General features: G+C 40.5%; 1 protein-coding gene and 1 long non-coding RNA gene across 2 annotated transcripts; one reads left to right on the forward strand and one right to left on the reverse strand.

Annotated features, from left to right (window-relative positions):
* Positions 1-6,720: 6,720 nt before the first annotated feature.
* LOC147247264 (uncharacterized) lies at positions 6,721-17,577 on the reverse strand. The gene is made up of 6 exons (XR_015109507.1): positions 17,324-17,577; positions 14,106-14,202; positions 13,299-13,367; positions 11,342-11,425; positions 9,418-9,467; positions 6,721-6,746 (listed from the first exon to the last, which is right to left on the reverse strand). It is a non-coding gene; the product is annotated as an uncharacterized LOC147247264 (long non-coding RNA).
* vip (vasoactive intestinal peptide) lies at positions 7,541-14,419 on the forward strand. The gene is made up of 6 exons (XM_086180777.1): positions 7,541-7,651; positions 8,593-8,697; positions 9,026-9,130; positions 10,068-10,193; positions 12,009-12,120; positions 12,432-14,419. Coding segments are annotated over exons 1-6 (459 nt in total). The 5' UTR covers positions 7,541-7,649; the 3' UTR covers positions 12,441-14,419.
* Positions 17,578-18,707: the final 1,130 nt, after the last annotated feature.

Genomic DNA, 18,707 nt, shown 5'->3' on the forward strand with positions numbered 1-18,707 from the left:
CCACAGAGTTTCGAAGAAATTCCCCGGAGGTGTTCCTGAGACGTCACGTGTATGTGAGGTAACACTGACCTCTGACCTCGGCCACCAAAATCTTTTCAGTTCATCCTTGAGTTCCAGTGGACGTTTTTGCCTAATTTAAAGAAATTCTGTCAATGCAACCAGAAATTACTGTGCCTCCGCAGCAGAGACAGAATATTCCTGTATCGTTTCCAACTCGGGGAAACAAACCAACAGCCAGCGGGAAGGACCTGAAATCCTCTATTCAAAGATAGAACAGTCTTGAAGAATAAGTGCACCATTTGCTGCTGCCAGGAAGAATAAAGATCCAACCGGTGGAGTTGAGACTCACCAATAAGGTCCATTTGACAATTTACTCTATGAGGGGTTTTTTGTTTTTCAGAGCCAAGTGACCAAACCATGAAAAATTAGATTCAATATAAAAGCCGGAGTAAATAGAATCAGGCTTCCATCTTTAAATAGAAAAGAGGAATGTTCTGCAGTCATTTTTGTAACAACAGGGAGTACATTTTTGGACTCTTAACGCCTATAATTCCTTTACCTCTCAAGACATTTTGACATGTCAGATCAGAAAGGCCCAGCTGTACTTAATAACATGAATGATGACTCTGTTGCATTAAGATGTGCTGGTGAGCCAGCGGGCACAATGGCAGGGCATCAATGAGATGGAATGTAGCCGCTATTACAGCATGGGACTGTGTTGGAAGCACTTGTTGGTCGAGATAAAATGTCAGAAGTGGAAAAAACAGATAGACAGATAGACAGATAGATAGATAGATAGATAGATAGATAGATAGATAGATAGATAGATAGATAGATAGATAGATAGACAGATAGATAGATAGATAGATAGATAGATGGATGGATGGATAGATAGACAGATAGACAGATAGACAGATAGACAGATGGATAGATGGATAGATGGACAGATAGACAGATAGATAGATAGATAGATAGATGATAGATAGATAGATAGATAGATAGATAGACAGATAGATAGATAGATAGATAGATAGATAGATAGATAGACAGATAGATAGATAGATAGATAGATAGATAGATAGACAGATAGATAGATAGATAGATAGATAGATAGATAGATAGATAGATAGATAGATGGATGGATGGATAGATAGACAGATAGACAGATAGACAGATAGACAGATGGATAGATGGATAGATGGACAGATAGACAGATAGATAGATAGATAGATAGATGATAGATAGATAGATAGATAGATAGATAGATAGATAGATAGATAGATAGACAGATAGATAGATAGATAGATAGATAGATAGATAGATAGATAGATAGATAGATAGATATGAGGTAATATCATGATATAATCTGATTGGGATGAGAGCTGGACCCAAATGCATTGTGGGAAGGGTTTTTGCTGGTTAATGAAAGCTAATGATTGAAAGGCGAATGTGTGTGTGTGCGTGTGTGTGTGTGTGTGTGAGTGTGTGCGTGTGCGTGTGCGTGTGCGTGTGTGTGTGTGTGTGTGTGTGTGTGTGTGTGTGTGTGTGTGTGTGTGTGTATACAATCATTAAACTCTGAAGATGGCATTGCTGTGCGTAATGTCTGCCATGGGGCTGAATCCAGGCCAAATGTATTTATGTATTTAGTTAATTTAGGATGCGATGAAGAGCTCTGGTGCTCTAATTGTTCTGTGCAGGAGGCTGCACACCAAAAACAAGGCCTCCATTAAAGAAACCTCCAGGGACTTGGGCTCTGATGACTGAGTGGAGTTAGTGTGTGTTAAAATGAGGGGAGAAAGTAAAGTGGGAGCAAAAAAAATCAATGTTGGAGTGACATGAAGTATGAATAGAATCCTGCATATACTGATCAGTGGAGGCAGGAATCCAAAGTACTGAGCTATCATGAGAAACCATTTATTTGGGTCACGATAACTTAAAAAAGAGAAGTTGTTGAACACTTCGGTGATTTCACATGTTGGCTTTCACTCTGAGTTAGTTGAGTAGATCATTGGTCTGACGTCACTGCAGTGGTGGGAATGACGCTTTGTTACTGTCCTACAGTTGAGCTTTCAGGTACCTGTAGTTTACTTGTTTTTTTTGTTTTTTGGTTTTACTTTTACACACTATAATTTAACCCAAATTTCTACACTTTCTACCCCTCATATTTTCAAAACGGGTTTATTATGTTATGTGGAATGCATTTCAGCAGAATTATATAGTATTTTAATTTTGTATCACTGCGCAGAAAAGACCTCTTGCTGTTTTTTTCAGTTAGATTGGTTTAATAGTTTTCCAATGTTTGTATTAGATCATATCATCCATCCATCCGTCCATTTTCTTCCGCTTATTCCTGCAAAGGATTGTGGGGGGCAGGAGCCTATCCCAGCGGCTTTCGGGCGAGAGGCGGGGTTCGCCCTGGACAGGTCGCCAGTTAGATTATATTATATTAATATCGTCCGTGTTTACATGAAAAAGTTAAAGCTATGAAATTTTAATTTCTGTTTTACTCTACAAGTAAAGAATCCAAGTGTGAACTGCTGCCATAGCTGTATGACATCATTGATCCAGGGCCAAACAAGTTGCAATTCCAAAAGTTTAGAATTATTATTTTCCTTTTTGTCTTTCTTCAGAAAATTAGGCCAATTTAAAGTTTCACTTGTATGAATTCACAGTTGAACTCACAGCAGCTAGATGAAATTACACTTAGGTCCATAATATCCGGGAAAGGCGTTGTACACCTGATTTCTGTCCTAATTTGCATTACAGCATTAACACTGCTCATTTCCCAAATTACCCCTGGCAGTGTTGACCTGTTGTCTCCATTTTCAGCTTTGAAAACAGTCTGCCTCCTGCTGCACTAAACCTGGTTTAGCCATCAGGGGAGTTAAGCTGTAATTTATCTAATCTCCTCTGGCTGTGCATGGCAATCTATCACCAAACCACACAAAGCCATGAAAGGAAGATTCTTCCCACATGGGAGAGAGAAACCTGTTTGACACCAGCACCTATGACGACATTTCAGATGAGTTCAAAGGCCTGTCATTCGTCTGCTGAGGAGACGCTGTCGACGCTGTCATGTGTACGCCATGTTAGTATGATGGTCACTCACTCCCACTGGATGGAGGAGGAGTCGCTCATACTGGAAAACACCATGATGAAACTTTTCAGGTTCTTCGTCACAATGTACGTTGTGATGCAGATCTTGATACAAGTTAAAAAAAAAATAACACATTCAGAGGATTACGCGGCTTCCACACATGCTCTGTGGATGTTGATGTTTAAGGTGCTGTTGTGTTTTGGGGGATTTCTATGATTTCTTCTATTTTGAAGGTATCTGAGCTCAGTATACACGTTAAGAAGATTGTATCGGCTTTAATTGGAGACTCACTGAAGGTAACTGGTGTAGCATGCGGTTAGCTACATCAGACAGCTTCAACTAATCCAAAAGGCTGCTGCCAGGGTTATAACAAGAACCTAAAAGCTTACTCTTCAGCTTATCATTATATTGGTTACCTGTAGTCGAATAAGAAACCTACTCCTCTGGAAATAACTGAACAGCTGAGGTCAAAAACTCCTGCAATCTCCTTAACCAGCGCAAATCTTTTACGATCTACCGGCAGGCCAATAAGAGGGGCTGGTTTGGGATGAATGGCTGCTTTCTGTGTTCTCAGCATTCAAACTAAAATATGTGAAGCTGTTTTTAGCCAAAATGTCATAAGACTACACAATTAATCATAAATAAATAAACTACATACAACCATTATGGGGCTGCACGGTGGTGCAGTGGTTAGCACTGTGGCCTCACAGCAAGAAGGTTCCGGGTTCGAGTCCCGGCTCGGGCGCGGGATCTTTCTGTGTGGAGTTTGCATGTTCTCCCTGTGCCTGCGTGGGTTCTCTCCGGGTGCTCCAGCTTCCTCCCACCGTCCAAAAACATGCAATTTGGGGACGAGGCTGATTGATACTCTAAATTGACCGTAGGTATGAATGTGAGTGTGAATGGTTGTTCGTCTCTCTATGTTGGCCCTGCGATGGACTGGCGACCTGTCCAGGGTGAACCCCGCCTCTCGTCCATTGACGCTGGGATAGGCTCCAGCCCCCCCGTGACCCTTAATGTGTAGGAATAAGCGGATGTGGATCAAATTCCAAACAAAAATGTAATCACATTTGGGACTTTAAACCTAAACTCAAGACTTATGCGTTTGCAATTACTTTTCACATATTTCATTGGTTTCATTGTTTTACACCGGCGTGTTATTTTGCTTTTCCCTCTCCTTGCTTGTTTGTTGCATTCCATGCTGGACAAAGTGCAATATAAATACATTTCCCTGCCTGATTTCTGACTTATCTTTATTCCACTTCTCCACCTGCCACATACTCGCAGTGAGTCCCATCAGGCTGCCAGATATAATCTGCCGTCAGAGTCGTCACTCTGTGGTTTGGTAATTGGATAATGTGGCGCAGAGGAGGCACTCAACAAGCCCAGGGATTCCCCTCGTCACACTGACTGGTTGGCAGAGTCGACATGTAATGGTTCTCATTATAAGATATTCATAACGAAGTTTCTAATAGTGGTTGCAGAGTTTTGATTTTCTGTAAGTGGGTTTTTGGGGGGGGGGGTTTTGGAGAAAAAAAAAATTCAAGCAGGTTCAGCAATGTGAGTGGTAGTACTGTATCTGTGACAGTTGTATCTATGTAAAGAGAGCCGTTCCGATGCTGACACCGCCAATAGAAATACCCCTGGTACTGGCTAATAACGTTAATTAACCCCTCTAACTCCAGTCAGCTAGTTCTCGCTAACAGGTATCACATCCAAGAAATTACTTCTTCTTCTTTGTTCTAAAACAGCAACCCACACAGGAAGTTGTGCTGTGCTTCCAATGTCAGCAAGATAGTAAAATTGACACTGATAATACACCAGTATGCACAGTATCAAAGTTGTAGATGAGAGAGCGACCGTCAACGTTGATGGTAAATCAAAGGACTTTGGCTTCTTTCTCTGGATGTATTTGTTCATGTTTTACAATGATTTGAACCGGAGTCAGGTCAGGCAACAACGATGACATCATATTCACGCGGGTTAGTAATACTTTTTAATGCACACTGGCATCGGCTTAGTACTTGGAAAATACTAGAAATGCACAAATATATCCTCTGTGTTTCAGTGTCTGCCAGCATTCACCTTACAGATTACCATCAGTTATTTGGCTAATGAGATGGCACTCAGATGGCATGTTTATGTGTTGATTTGGAAAGCCTTTAAAATAAATAAATTGTTTTTATGATCATTTTTGTTACCCTGGCACAAATGGGGGGGAGGGGGAGGGATAAAAACCTGCAAAAACAAAATAAACAAATAAAAAAAACATAGATATTGTTCCAGAATTTCACACTTCCAGAAAATATTATGTGGGTATAGTTCTATATATAATGGACCTTTGACTTTAAAGACAAAGATGTTATTAATCCCATCTATAATGTCGGGTTTAATTAATCTGAACCACCAAATCAAAATCCAAGATTATGTTTCAAAGGCTTGAATTATCATTTTATCTTGCTGAAGAGGCCTGTGTGTGTTGGACTAATCATCTAAAATAGAATATAGCAGTCGCAAAATATCCAAAAAACAAAAATCAAAGGAAGGAGCTGGACCAAATGATACAAGAGCTTCTGAAATGAAGATCCGCACACCGTGGTTCACTTTGAATTCTAATTGTTAGCACATCTGAATTAATAATCTCAAACCATCACATGTATCAGGGACATAAAGGATTTTTTCATTGAAGCAAATTACCACAAAATAACATGACACACAGATTACTGGTGACCAAGTTGTATTCTGGCATATATTTACTGTCTGCTGCAAAGGATGTTATAATGACACTCCACTGTGTGGAGGAGCTACACAGAGCGGTAGGAACGTTTTTTTTCTACCCAAAACCAGCCATGATAGACGTTTATCAGTATTCCTTAGCAGCTGTGGCAATAGGAAGCAGAACAAGTGAGACTGGAGGGAGCAACAGCATCAGTATTTGCTGTTGTTGTGGTCGTGGTGCTCCCAGTAGAGGCACCAGACATATGTGGTGTCCTTGGTTTTCTTGGGGCTGTCATTCTGTGTACCGAGCTGAGGTGGCCTGCTCCTCCTCCGTTGGAACGTTTTCTTTCATACATTCCATCAACATCAACATAATAATGCTGATGTTTCCTCCAGCAACTTCCTCTTCCTGCCGGGATCTGTCTCCAATCATCGCTGTCAATTAAACCAGCTCATTCTCTCGTGGACTTCTGTGTAATCTACTTTCTCTCTGGACTGATCACATTAAATTTCAGATGGTGCCATCATAGGAGGGAGGAGGAGGGGGAGGAGGAGGAGGAGGAGTAGGAGAAAGAGGGTCATCTGCTGACGAGAAGAAGATGCCAAAGACCCGATGAGGCCAACAATCAATAAAGTCTCCGTAAAAGTGAAATGTAACAGCACAATCGCCTCTTTTTTCTCTCGAAACATCTCTCAGCTGCCATCTATTTTCTCTGTAAGTCAAATCTAAGCCACTCGTCTCTTTTCTCTCCTGTGATATTGGCTAAATGGTTCACACTCATCTAGATGGATGGAGAGATGGACAAGCCGCTAGTTGACGTCACGTTTAATTCACTGAGCCATTCCAGCAGAGCAAATCAGACTCATCGGGGACACTGTGGGTGGAATCAGCCACACTTCAGTCCTGTGTGGCATCCTTTTGTCAAAGCACATCCTGAAATAGACAACAGAAGTCAACTGTATTGTATTTATTTAAAGTGATAATCTGTGAGATCTGTGTGTTGTCTTTCAGTCCTCAGCAGCATCTGTGGCCTACATTGTTGAAATAGATGGCTGCAGTGATGACATCGTTGTGGAATTAAGTATTTGTGTTATGAAGGCACAACGCAGAAGACTTTTTATGACAAAATTATGCTGTTAAACACACCTCTCCAAATATATCGGTGACAGAGAGAAAAAATAAATCGTGGGAATCCATTTTGAGGAAAACTGAGAGGAGAGCATTGAATAAAAATTCTCTTGTTGTAAAAAGACCCAAGATTGAATAGCACTGAGCCAATGAGTGTGTAAAACACCTACATTGTTCCATGTCTTGAAATGTCTAGATTTCATACGTGATGTTTGATTTTTAAATCTCAAGAGTTTCAATCCAAAGCAAAGATTTTCATTCTATGTTATTTATTTATTTATTTACCTATTTAATCCATTTCCTTTTCCCATTCCCTCCGTGTTACCTCAGTAAAACCACCTTCAGTTGGAAGAGGAGCCAGGAAGAAGGTTTGCATGAGTCAGCGGCATGAAGTCTGGTTCGTAAATTCGTTATTCTTAGGATTAATTAGAAAAAAAGGGGGGAAATGTCCTCTAATTTCACCATACGCCCGTTGTTCCCGTGACGGAAGCAGTGACCACTGACGTCACAGGCCCCTGAACAAATCCAATGCCCCCCCGCTTCATGAGAAACGTTCAGGTGTATAAAACGGGAGCGGAGCTGAGGGCGAAGAGAGAAAACGAAGAGTGAGTCGGGAATCGTCGGAGCAACAGAGTGGAGATACACCAGCTCAAGATCAGGATCTTGGAGACGAAGACAGCAAACATTAGTCAACTTTCTCAAGAGCACATGTAAGAATTTATATTTGCTTTCCTTTTATTTTGGATTATCTTGACAAGGTGCATGGTGGGGGCTCGGGTGATCGGTTGTGCTCGTTTTTAGATTATATTTCTTTCTATTTGCTGACTCCATTTAGGCGTTGGGGAAGTTGCTCCAAATTGCAAAATCCATGTTGTGTTGTACAATTGGTGAGAGCAAGACACAGTGAATTGAGTTTGTGTACTCACGGTGATGAGATATTGATTGCCCCTCAATGTTGTTGCCGTGCGTAATTACGCATTGGTTTTCTCCTTGTTCTTTTTCCCCTTCTTTAACAGAACTCACCATCAGCTGTGAGCTTTGTCCGAGAAAAGAGTCCTGGTTGCACAGAATGGTTAAAACGATCTTTTATTTGTTTATTTTTGGTTGACACGACAGTACAAGCGTCTGATTTGGTTCAAACAAAGATTTGAAAGTGTTCTTTGATTAGGCGCCGGATGAAAAAATCCAATGTGATTTTTTTCTTTATTTTTATTGTTAACCTCTCATGACTGTTGGGTAACTTTGGAAAAGTATGATCAATAACTCGCAACATTTACAGTCAGTATTGTAACATATGATGGCAAGAGATCTGCAGCATAGCAGCCCTTGCCTGGTTCGGCGCCGTGCGTAATTACGCACTGAACTAAGCTTATTTCTAACGGTCTTTCAGCAAGGTGAGATGAAAGGTCTGTCAAAAAATCACTGTCCATGACTCAACCACTCTATTAATCGTCTCCACAGCGGTCCACCGCTTCTTCTTTTTTTTTTTTTTGGCCATAATATTGTGCTTAATTTATGATGGTGAAATACACCCTTAGATATATGGAGAAGAAGAGAGCCCGTGATCGTTCTTTCGTTTGTAGACTGGTGTAAAAATGACTGTTTGTTAAGTGGGTTCGGACTAACAATCCGTCACCGTTTCCCTCCCCAGGTGTAAAGCGATGCTACAAAGGACCGGCCCCCAGCTGCTTCTCCTATTAGCCCTGTGCAGTGTGTTGTACTCCCGGACTCTGAGTCTGCCCTACACATCCATGAGGTGAGGCAGAACCCTGTAGCTGGACCTCTGGATGACTTCAAGTTCTTGGACTCCAGAGGGTTTTGTTGTCATATGACAAGAAATGGTTTCTTTTAAATTTTTTTATGTTATCTATTGCTTCTCGTCTTCTCCGAGGGCTTTAGGATGTTCAGGTTGTGCATGAATATCACAGCGAATTCTGACGAGATAAACGAGTAACACAGGAAAGGAAATACTCTTATGTATCCTCGTATTCCTTGTTGCATCGTGTTCGTTTATTTTATTATTATGGGGTTATTTTGTATCAAACGTGACCAGGTTTCAATTTAACTGTTCTATGATGACGCAGACCGACGAGACACGCAGACGGTCTGTTCACCAGTGGATACAGCAAACTCCTGGGGCAGCTATCAGCGCGGAGGTACCTGGAGTCTCTGATCGGAAAAAGGGTCAGGTAGGTAACTTTATGAAGCTGATTCACCATAAAATCAACATATTCTGATATTAAACTGAAGACAGTTGAGGAAGATTTTATTGTGTTGGAAATGAGAATTTTATATTTTCTTCCTTTGTGACCAATCTGATGGTCAACATTAAGATTTAGATATGAATAAAAATGAGTGTGATAATAATAATAAAAAAAAAGGTAAGAGAGCCTTCTAACACTGTCTTGACTTTGTGGTGCAGTGTGTTAAACACAATTTAAAACTTAATTTCAAACCGTGAGAGAAGAGATCAGACCTGGATGTCCACATATTGCCCTAAATTTTCTTTGGGCGGAGGGAGTATGACTGCAAGTAAAAAAAAAAAAAGTGAATTATTGCTGAAAATACTAACCCTAGAATAGTACGAAAATAGAAAGAAATGAACAAATTGAGAATATCGATTCATTTATGTAACATAATAGCGACCTGAAATATGTTTATTCACACAGAAAAACAAAGCTTTCTGTGCAACTACAGAAACTGGAGAGTAACTGGAGAAGCTTCAATGTTTATCTTATTTTACCTTTATTTTGAAAACCCTCAAAGAACGGCCAGATTCGATTCAAAGCACTCATAAGAACAAAATGAAAAATTTCCACACGGATCACACCATCAGTTCTTCAAGAGTTTTTTGTTTGTTTGTGTATTTTGCATATTTCACGTGATTTCAACATTTTCTGACATTTGTGAAGGACAGTTGTTGTAATAGATTACCAGTGTAAGGACCCTTTGATAATTACAACGCTAAACTTGTCTTGTCTTTAATGGACTCATCATTTTTAGAGGATGTTTTATGTCATTTCTGCTCGGAGGGATCAAATATCCTGAGCTGTGTTATTCCTTTGAAACCTGCCACATCAACACTAACATTTCAATTCCTCTTTTTTTTGTTTCTTCTCTGTCCAGTGATGAACTGATGGAAGAGCCGGTGAAGCGCCACTCAGACGCCATCTTTACAGACAACTACAGCCGCTTCCGCAAACAGATGGCCGTCAAGAAGTACCTGAATTCAGTCTTGACGGGAAAGAGAAGGTAAAACTCATTCCTTTTCCTCTCTGTCTTTTTAACTTGGACTGCAGCTGACTTTATTTATTTGATATGTACGAAAAAAGAAAATACCCCAGATCCCACAGCTTCATAATGGAATGTTGTATTTCCAAATCTCTTCAGTGTCCTCTTGGCACATTTAAGTAAGAGTCCTGGCTGCAAGCATGGTGCCACCACCTGCTTTCCAAAGGGACATTTTAAAGGTGCAGTACTTAACAATGAAAACTATTTGCACTTCCATCCAATAGAGAGCAAGATGTTACCAAGAGCCAGACCAAGAGCCAGGGGTCAAACCTTTCAATGTAGCAGTAGATTCTCATTCTAAACTCCACCTGTATGGGTTGGGATAAGCTGACGCAGCCAAGAGGAGTTGAAGATGGTGGCAGCTCAGATGCATCAGCTGAGTTGAGGCATACTGAACCTGCAACTGCCATGGCCTCTCCAAAATACACCCATATTTGACTAAAAGCAGATCCTATTGGAGATCATCACATGACAAGGATCAAGTCGAGCTATAATTCCAGAGGGAAGACACCGGCAGTGGCCGAGGAATCAAAAGATGGAGCTGGGGAATGAAAATCACCAGTTACGCTAAAGACCAAGTAGCACCAACTCCTGCTCCTGACCATCCTTCTTGCAATTGTAGAACCTCTTTTCAAAAGTACTGATGAAATAAGAATGATGGTAACTTGACATTTTTGCATGTCCTCGAGCTGAAGCTCTGTCTTGAAGAGCTTAGAGATGTGGACAGAGACGTTCCACTTCGGTACAGTGAGTCTTCACGAAGGAGAAAAGTGGTGTGTCCTGTCCTTTAGTGTCTTGAAAAGTGCTTTATAAGTAGTAAATATTATTATTATTATTATTATTATTATTATTATTATTATTATTATTATTATTATTATTATTATTACAACAGACCAGTTTGTTTTCTGTTTCTTACGGCAGCATTCGAGCGTCAATATGGATGTATGACATCGTTGCTGCCATCTTGGCGCTTGTCGTGTCATTTTGTAAAAGAAAAAAATTAATAGACAAGCGGAAATTTTAGAAACAGTTATTTAGTTGCTTGATGAATTGATTTCTTCCTAGGAATCAGATGAAATAGCGTTGAGGGCAACTTTAAATGGACGTACCTTTGTTAGTTGCTGATATGATACAGACATTTAGGAGGGACTGTAGATCAGGAACACTGCGATTCAGCGTCTGCACAGGTTTCTCTTGCCATTTCAGAAAAAAAACAGCAAAGTGTGAAGGAAATTCATTTTTTTGTTGTATACATCACAATCATTGGACTGGGAATGAAAGGTACATTTAATGGTTCAGACACCCAGTAAGTACAAGTGATTATACCATCAGTCAGCTGGATCAAATCTGTCTCATGACGGTCTAAATCCAACACATTTTCTATTGAAAGGTGAACTCTAACGCTAAGTGAAGTCTGCTTTAGAGGGTGATTAGATCTAAAATAACATTTTTCAAGGACAAGAACAATTTTAAAAAATGAAAATTGTCCCCAACAGTCAAGTCAGCAGCCATCTGAACATTTTGTTGTTGGATCCAACTTGATTTTCACTTGAATGAGCACGAGAACAACATCATTTAGCAGCTGACTAATTGGCTGATTGTTGGACAGAAAACCACTGAAACGTACTGCAACATTTAGGCTGTTCTAATAACAGAAAAGGAAAGAAAAGACATTCTCTTTTCTATATTATATCTATGTGAGGTTTAACATTATTGTCAATTGAAAAATGTCTGAAATAAACAATAAGAACATCCCCCCCCCCAACCCAAACACAGCCTTGAAGACCCCGGAACAAGCGACCAGGAAGAGTCCAGGGACGAACCAAACACCTTCCAGGAGAGCTATGACGACATCAACGTAGATCACCTCCTAAACAACTTTCAATTGGTATGTTTACACACACACACACACACACACACACACACACACACACACACACACATCTGTGCTGCTGCAGCTCTGAGAAACCACCAAAGAAAAGTCTGACACGCTGTGTTTAGCCCTTCAAGCCCCACCCCCTGAAAAATCCATTTGGCTGTGACTGGTCGCTTGGTATTTTACCATTAGCTTCGCATCATGCTAATTGGATAATATTCAAAATAAAGAGTAAAACAACAGAATACATGGCCCAGCTTCTGTTTCCGTCACAAAAAAAAAAGACTGAATGAGTCAAATGTTGTTGTTTTTGTGTTTTGCAGCCACTTTGAGGAGGGGCCCGCACTCGAGTGAATACCTCAAGTCATCCTCATGAAACCGTCCATTCCAAGAACAACACTGTATTAATCCAAAGGTCATTTGAAAGTCAGACCAACTAACGATGCTGTGTTCTCCAGTGTGGTTATTTATCCATCCATACGCACTTCTTATATTGTCTAATCTTTGATGAGTAGTGTATATATATATATATATATATACACATATACACACAAAATGCTAATATATATATATATTACTACTCACTCAAGCTTTTTGGCCCAGAGACTTTGAGCAACACTGTTTGAAGTTTTCAGCTTTAATAATCTGTCACTGTCTGAGTAAAATTTGTCCCATCAGCTTTCAGTGTACAGTCAATGGATCAGCGTTGACTTCTGCAGATTTGCTTTACTTTTAATTGACTTTGAATGGGAAGTAGTTTTGATTGAATCCGTAGTCCATTTATTAAAAAAATGAAAAAAAAAATTCAATCGGCTCTCACTTCATGTATATGCGCTATAAGGTTTCAGGAGACTGAATTGTTAAGTTAAACTTAAAGAAAGCATTGTCCATTTTCCTTTAATGGAGCAGTAGCTTTAAAAGTTTTCATACCTTAACTTTGAATAGCCACAAATAATATTCACTGGATGAACTGACCCGGGATATTTTTGAGGAATTTATCTAACTGACTAAACATCTATCCGTTGAATTTGTGTGCTTTCAGCTGAGTGGCTCTTTTTCATGATTTTCAGTGAATAAACTAATGGTTTAACTTTATGTAAAAAACAAAACAAAACAAAAAAGCAACATTTTCTCCAATGACCTTTGAAGGGAACATCTCTCCAACTGAATTCTGATTCATTTTCACTCACCTTAAGTTCCATTAACTGTCAGTGGTGCAGATTTCGGATTCATTTTCAATGACAAGCTCTCAGTATTAGCTTCCGTCGGAGTCAGTGGTTCATGCAAAATAAAAAGAGATCAACCACAGACATTTTTACCTTCCGTAGAACTCAAATCGTGACAGGAAATATTTGATTTCACTCACGGTCAACAAAATATTTGTTGTTCCATTTACTGTCAATGGGAACAAATTCACCAGATTATCTTTCAGACATATTTGAATCCAGTTTGATTCACTGACCCGAGGTGAAACATTTTTGCTGTTCTAAGCACTTTCAGCAGACACTGAATTTGATGTGAGCCACTGACTTCAAACGCGACTGCAATTTTCTGATTCATGCTCAAAAACGTTCAGTTCTTTCATGTCAAAAAAGGTGGAATTGCTGGTTCGTTACATTTCAGAGGTACAAATTTTTCCGTGTAACTACTTCCCCTGTTTCATTCAACTCATAATTTTCAATAGATGAATTGCCTCATTCAATATGAGACAATGAACTGGGACAAGTTTCACCAGAACCCCCGATGTCTTTAACTCCAAATTAAAATTGCCGTTCAATTCATTTTCAATGGTGCAATCAAGATCTTAACGCTGACTGAACTGTTTCAGAGAATCCAAACCGGATCATTTGATGACAAAATGGAGATACGGGAAGAGAGATGCATTTTGAATGACGCGGATGGATATAATCACTTTATACTACTCAATATGTAGAGCAAAGAAGTTATAACTGTGCATAGAGTTGCCTTTAGCTCATTTAGTGATGTACACCACTCACCAAATAAAAGATGTTGGTTTATTTTTCAAAGCTGAGTCGTTTTGTCTGGCTGGTTGGACAGATCGGTAATCCCATTTTAGGCCATGACACTGATCATCTGGGGTTTTTGAAAGATAATAAATGTAATTCTGAGCTGCAGATGGTTGATATTTTAATGCTTTGTCAGTTTTTCTTGAAACATTTCTTGTTTTTAAAGTCAACTAGATTCAGTGTTTTTTTCCCCCCCAAATTATCACCATTTCATCAGGTGAAACCATTAACAGTGTGATTTGATGTCATTTGAAGAATAATGTGTATTATAAGACTGTAAAATCGGATCAAATGCAATGTACATTTTGTTAAAAGTCGACTGTTTGTTGTCGTTTATTACACATATACAGTAGCTTCATCTAAATGAAGGAGTCGTGTGTGTGTGTGACAATTTACAGTAGATGGATGTGACAACATGATGACATACATGAGTTCAAAGTAGCAAGTGACCTTCACTTTCCCCCGTGGGTGTCAGCTGATGGAAATGCAGTTCAGTGACACTGACATGAAAACTGGACACAAACTTGGTGTGTTTCCCTCATTTCTCTCCAGATACTGATTGAAGTTTTTACTTTTACCACCCAGCTCGCAGAAGCAAGTTCAACATTTGTATACTGGAGGCCAGATTTCATCCATCCATCCATCATCGTCTTCCGCTTATTCCTTACTAGTAAGGGTCGCGGGGGGGGCTGGAGCCTATCACAGCATCTACGGGCGAGAGGCGGGGTTCACCCTGGACAGGTTGCCAGTCCAGGGCAGGGCCAACATACAGAGACGAACAACCATCCACACTCACATTCATACCTACGGACAATTTAGAGAATCCAATCAGCCTAGTCCCCAAATTGCATGTCTTTGGACGGTGGGAGGAAGCTGGAGTACCCGGAGAGAACCCACGCAGGCGGGGAGAACATGCAAACTCCACCAAGAAAGATCCCGCGCCCGAGCCGGGACTCGAACCCGGAACCTTCTTGCTGTGAGGCCACAGTGCTGACCACTGCACCACCGTGCAGCCGCCAGATTTCATGTTTTGATATAATTTTTTTCTGCCACACCGTTAATCTGACATCTGTACAAGACCAGCTCTGCTCAATTCAAAGCTGAAAACAACTCCATGTTGGATGAATTGCTCAGGAAGTAGCGCGGCCGTCCTACTGTCAGGTTACTTCGAGCTCCAGAGACTTCGTCAAAGGGTCTGTGAACAACACACTGGTGAGCCGCTTGGCTGTGGGTGATGCAACATTGCTCGGAGTGAATTGTTGAGCTGGAAATGTGCTATATTAATGCAGCGCATTCAACATCTTTATTATGACTCATCTCATAGAAACGAAAAGAAAAATAAATAAATGTTGATTTGGTCCTATGAAAGGATAGAAAAAGGAGGAGGGATCAATGTGAAAGGAGGAGAACTGGAGGAGACATAAACGTGGAGGAAAAACTTCAGCACCACAAACAACGACACCAACGGCTGCATTCTGGAACAGTTGCTGTCATATAAAAAGGCCTTCTGTCACAACCGTGATCGTAATTCTAGTTTATAAATTATATTTATTTCCCAGACTACATATGTAGGTGTGTGTGTGCGCGTGTGTGTGTATCTTTGTGTATCTAAATGTGACGAGGAGCCGACTGGTGGATCTGCTTTCAGCTTTAGCAGGTGATTGGCTGCTGCAGGAAGAAGATTTTCTTCTTTGGCAGAAAATAATCTCCTCTGCTGATTGAAGAGTTTTTGTCGTTGTTGTTGTTTTGTTTTTTTTAATATTCACAATTAAATTTCTTGAGCTTCTGCATCACTTCTATGCACCTCCAGAATGCGGAAAGAGCCAACCATGTATATTAAGCTTGAGGCTAATGGCAGCCTAACGACTAACAATTGCAAAAATGTCCATAAATGTCTGGTTACAAGCTCTCAAGTGTATAATCCATGTCTTCTTTATCCAGCCGTATGCTCAGTAATCCTTTGATTTAGCTAAAACAAATTATAACCCCTCTAAAAGCTGTTGGCCTGCCGGTTCAAGGTAGTGCAGGACTGCAAGGGTTATGGATCGAAATTTTCTGCAAGCTTGCTAAAGTTGGATTCATGTTCATGTACATCCCTTTCACTATATATATATATATATATATATATATATATATATATATATATATATATATAAAGAGAGAGAGAATATATAGAGAGAGAGAGATAGATATCTGTGTGCTTTTTTATAAGCGTTGTATAAGTATTGCATTGTGTGTGTGTGTGTGTGTGTGTGTGTGTGTGTGTGTGTGTGTGTGTGTGTCCACTCTATAGGACTTTTGTGATTACTGCCTGCTTTGTGGAGAGGCTTCGCTCATTAACTCTCATCACTGCTGATCTTAATGGACCAAACAGGGTAAAAATAGACAGAGGGCTGCAGCCTTTCAACACCAATCACTGTGTGTGTGTGTGTGTGTGTGTGTGTGTGTGTGTGTGTGTGTGTGTGTGTGTGTTTCACTGTGTGTTTTTCTATGCGTGCATGTTTGTTTCATTGATGCTTTGAGTTAACTCCAGCCTCCAGATTGATAATGCATGTATCGCTGCAATCCGACACAAAGAGGAATGAAGATGAAAAACTGGTACAAGAGTAGAGGCTTTCAGTCCAAAGTATTTATGTGCCTCCACACCAGCTGGTGGAGGGTTGCCCTTACACACACATGACAGCTGTGGAAAATGATCGAGGACATGGTTTGGTTCAAGCGTCCACTGGGACTCATGAATGAACAGAAAATATTCAATTTGAAGGTCAAAGGTCACTATCACCTCAAATGAACACAGTGTCTCTGGAACATCTTGAGGAAATTTCTACAAATATAATACAAACATCTGCTGGGACTCAAGGTTGAGCTAAAAAATGTGTGGGAAGAAGGTCAAGGACAAAGGTCAAGGTCACTGTGACAGGTATACATTACAGAGACATGAAAAAAGCAAAACAAAACAATGTAGTGTTGTAAATCTACAATTTCCTGAGTCCTGATTCAACTTGACTTGCTTGATCGCAACCACGGGAACTTGAGACATGAACACCGGGAAAATCTGCTACTAAACAATCCCTCACAAAAGCCTGAAAATTCTGTAAACCTCCCAAACTGCTGATGAACTCATTTGCACCACAGAAGTCTACTTGACATGTTTGTTCCGCCTTGTTTAATTAAAAACATTAACTCACCAGCCAGGCTTAATTTTTACTTCCTCAGCCTCTGTCACAAGACTTGATTCACTTCTCGTTTGCCTTCAGGCGCTCGAGTGACAGCATCGTTTCAGGGCTTTTACAGTTCAAATTTGGTAACATTCAGCTGATTGAAACGTGGAAGTCACTGCACATCAAGATCATCAACCTGAAAAAGACACAGACGGTATGCGTGGTCCGGATGTTGCCCGGTCATACCCCCCGCCCCCCGCCCCCCACACACTCCTCTTTCCCGGGGCTTAAATAGGCTATTTATGAAAAAAAAAAAAAAAAAAAAGGAAGAAGGGAGCTTCAAAGGAAAGAATAAGAACAGTGGAAGAAGAGCGGGATGACGTCAGGAAAACACACTATTTAATGAAAAAATACACGTTTTCTTTAAGTAGCTATAGAAAAGTGGGTATTTTCTCAGTCGAGAATCTTCGATTAGTCTTGTATTTTGTGTTCAGGCCGGCATGGAGCATCATCAGTCCTGTCTGGTAAATACCTGTTAATTAACACACACAAGCAGACACATACACACATCTGTAGGGGCCAGCTCTAATGACTTTTACAATTAGCAGAAGGTGATTGGGTTTGGGATATGTCGCAGCAGGAGATCAATAAATCTGCCAGATTAATGATCAGGTAGTCTCTGAGGGAGTGAAAGGCCACAGCACAGATTAATCAACAGCTGCCACCAACAACGACATTTTATAAAACAGTCTATCTCGTTCCAACACAGTGGTGTCCTCTTACCTGCCGCTGCTCTTCTCACGTTTGAACAAAACATCTGGGTCTCTTTTCTTTCATTGCAACTCCTCCAGCGTCACGATCCATGTTGTTCCTCATCTGTGCCTACATCCACACTCATTTCAGCCACCGCACCCCTGAGTACCAGATACCAGCAGGATCTAAGTGATCCTGAAAAAACAAGATGACACAAGTCGGGCTGAAAGCATTGCAGTTTGTGTGGTTTATTTGCAGTGAGGAACAACAGTTTATTGAAAACAACAACGGAGGCCCTTGGAGGGGTTAGCATAGATGCTGCTGTAGCCTCGCGTATATCAAAACGGGAGAATATTTTTGCTTTGAATGAAGAGCTAAGAAACGCATGAAAGTTCTTTCTCCATGGAAGTGATGTTCTCCTGCATCTACCAACTGACTTCAGCTTCTGCATCAGTTGAAGTTGGACTGTGAGGGACAACGGCTACATTTCGGCCCTTTAGGCAACTGTTCAGATGGCTCTGTGACATAAACTACATGGTGTGTCAGGTTATCATATTTTATCCCCCAGACTTACACCACTCTGAGTGTCTGCTCCTCCAACATCCAGACCTAATTAGCAGGAGTAGACTTGCTCATCAAACAAGGCGCCAGCATCTTC

This window comes from Aulostomus chinensis, chromosome 16 (genome assembly GCF_037954235.1).
Source record: "Aulostomus chinensis isolate RoL2024-O1b breed Wild chromosome 16, RoL_Achi_v1.0, whole genome shotgun sequence".
Classification (NCBI taxonomy): domain Eukaryota; kingdom Metazoa; phylum Chordata; class Actinopteri; order Syngnathiformes; family Aulostomidae; genus Aulostomus; species Aulostomus chinensis.

Coding starts and splice junctions, on each gene's coding strand:
- vip (XM_086180777.1), top strand. Junction 9,131..10,067: donor CTGATCGGAAAAAGGGTCAG/GTAGGTAACTTT, acceptor TTCTCTGTCCAG/TGATGAACTGATGGAAGAGC. Junction 10,194..12,008: donor GTCTTGACGGGAAAGAGAAG/GTAAAACTCATT, acceptor ACCCAAACACAG/CCTTGAAGACCCCGGAACAA.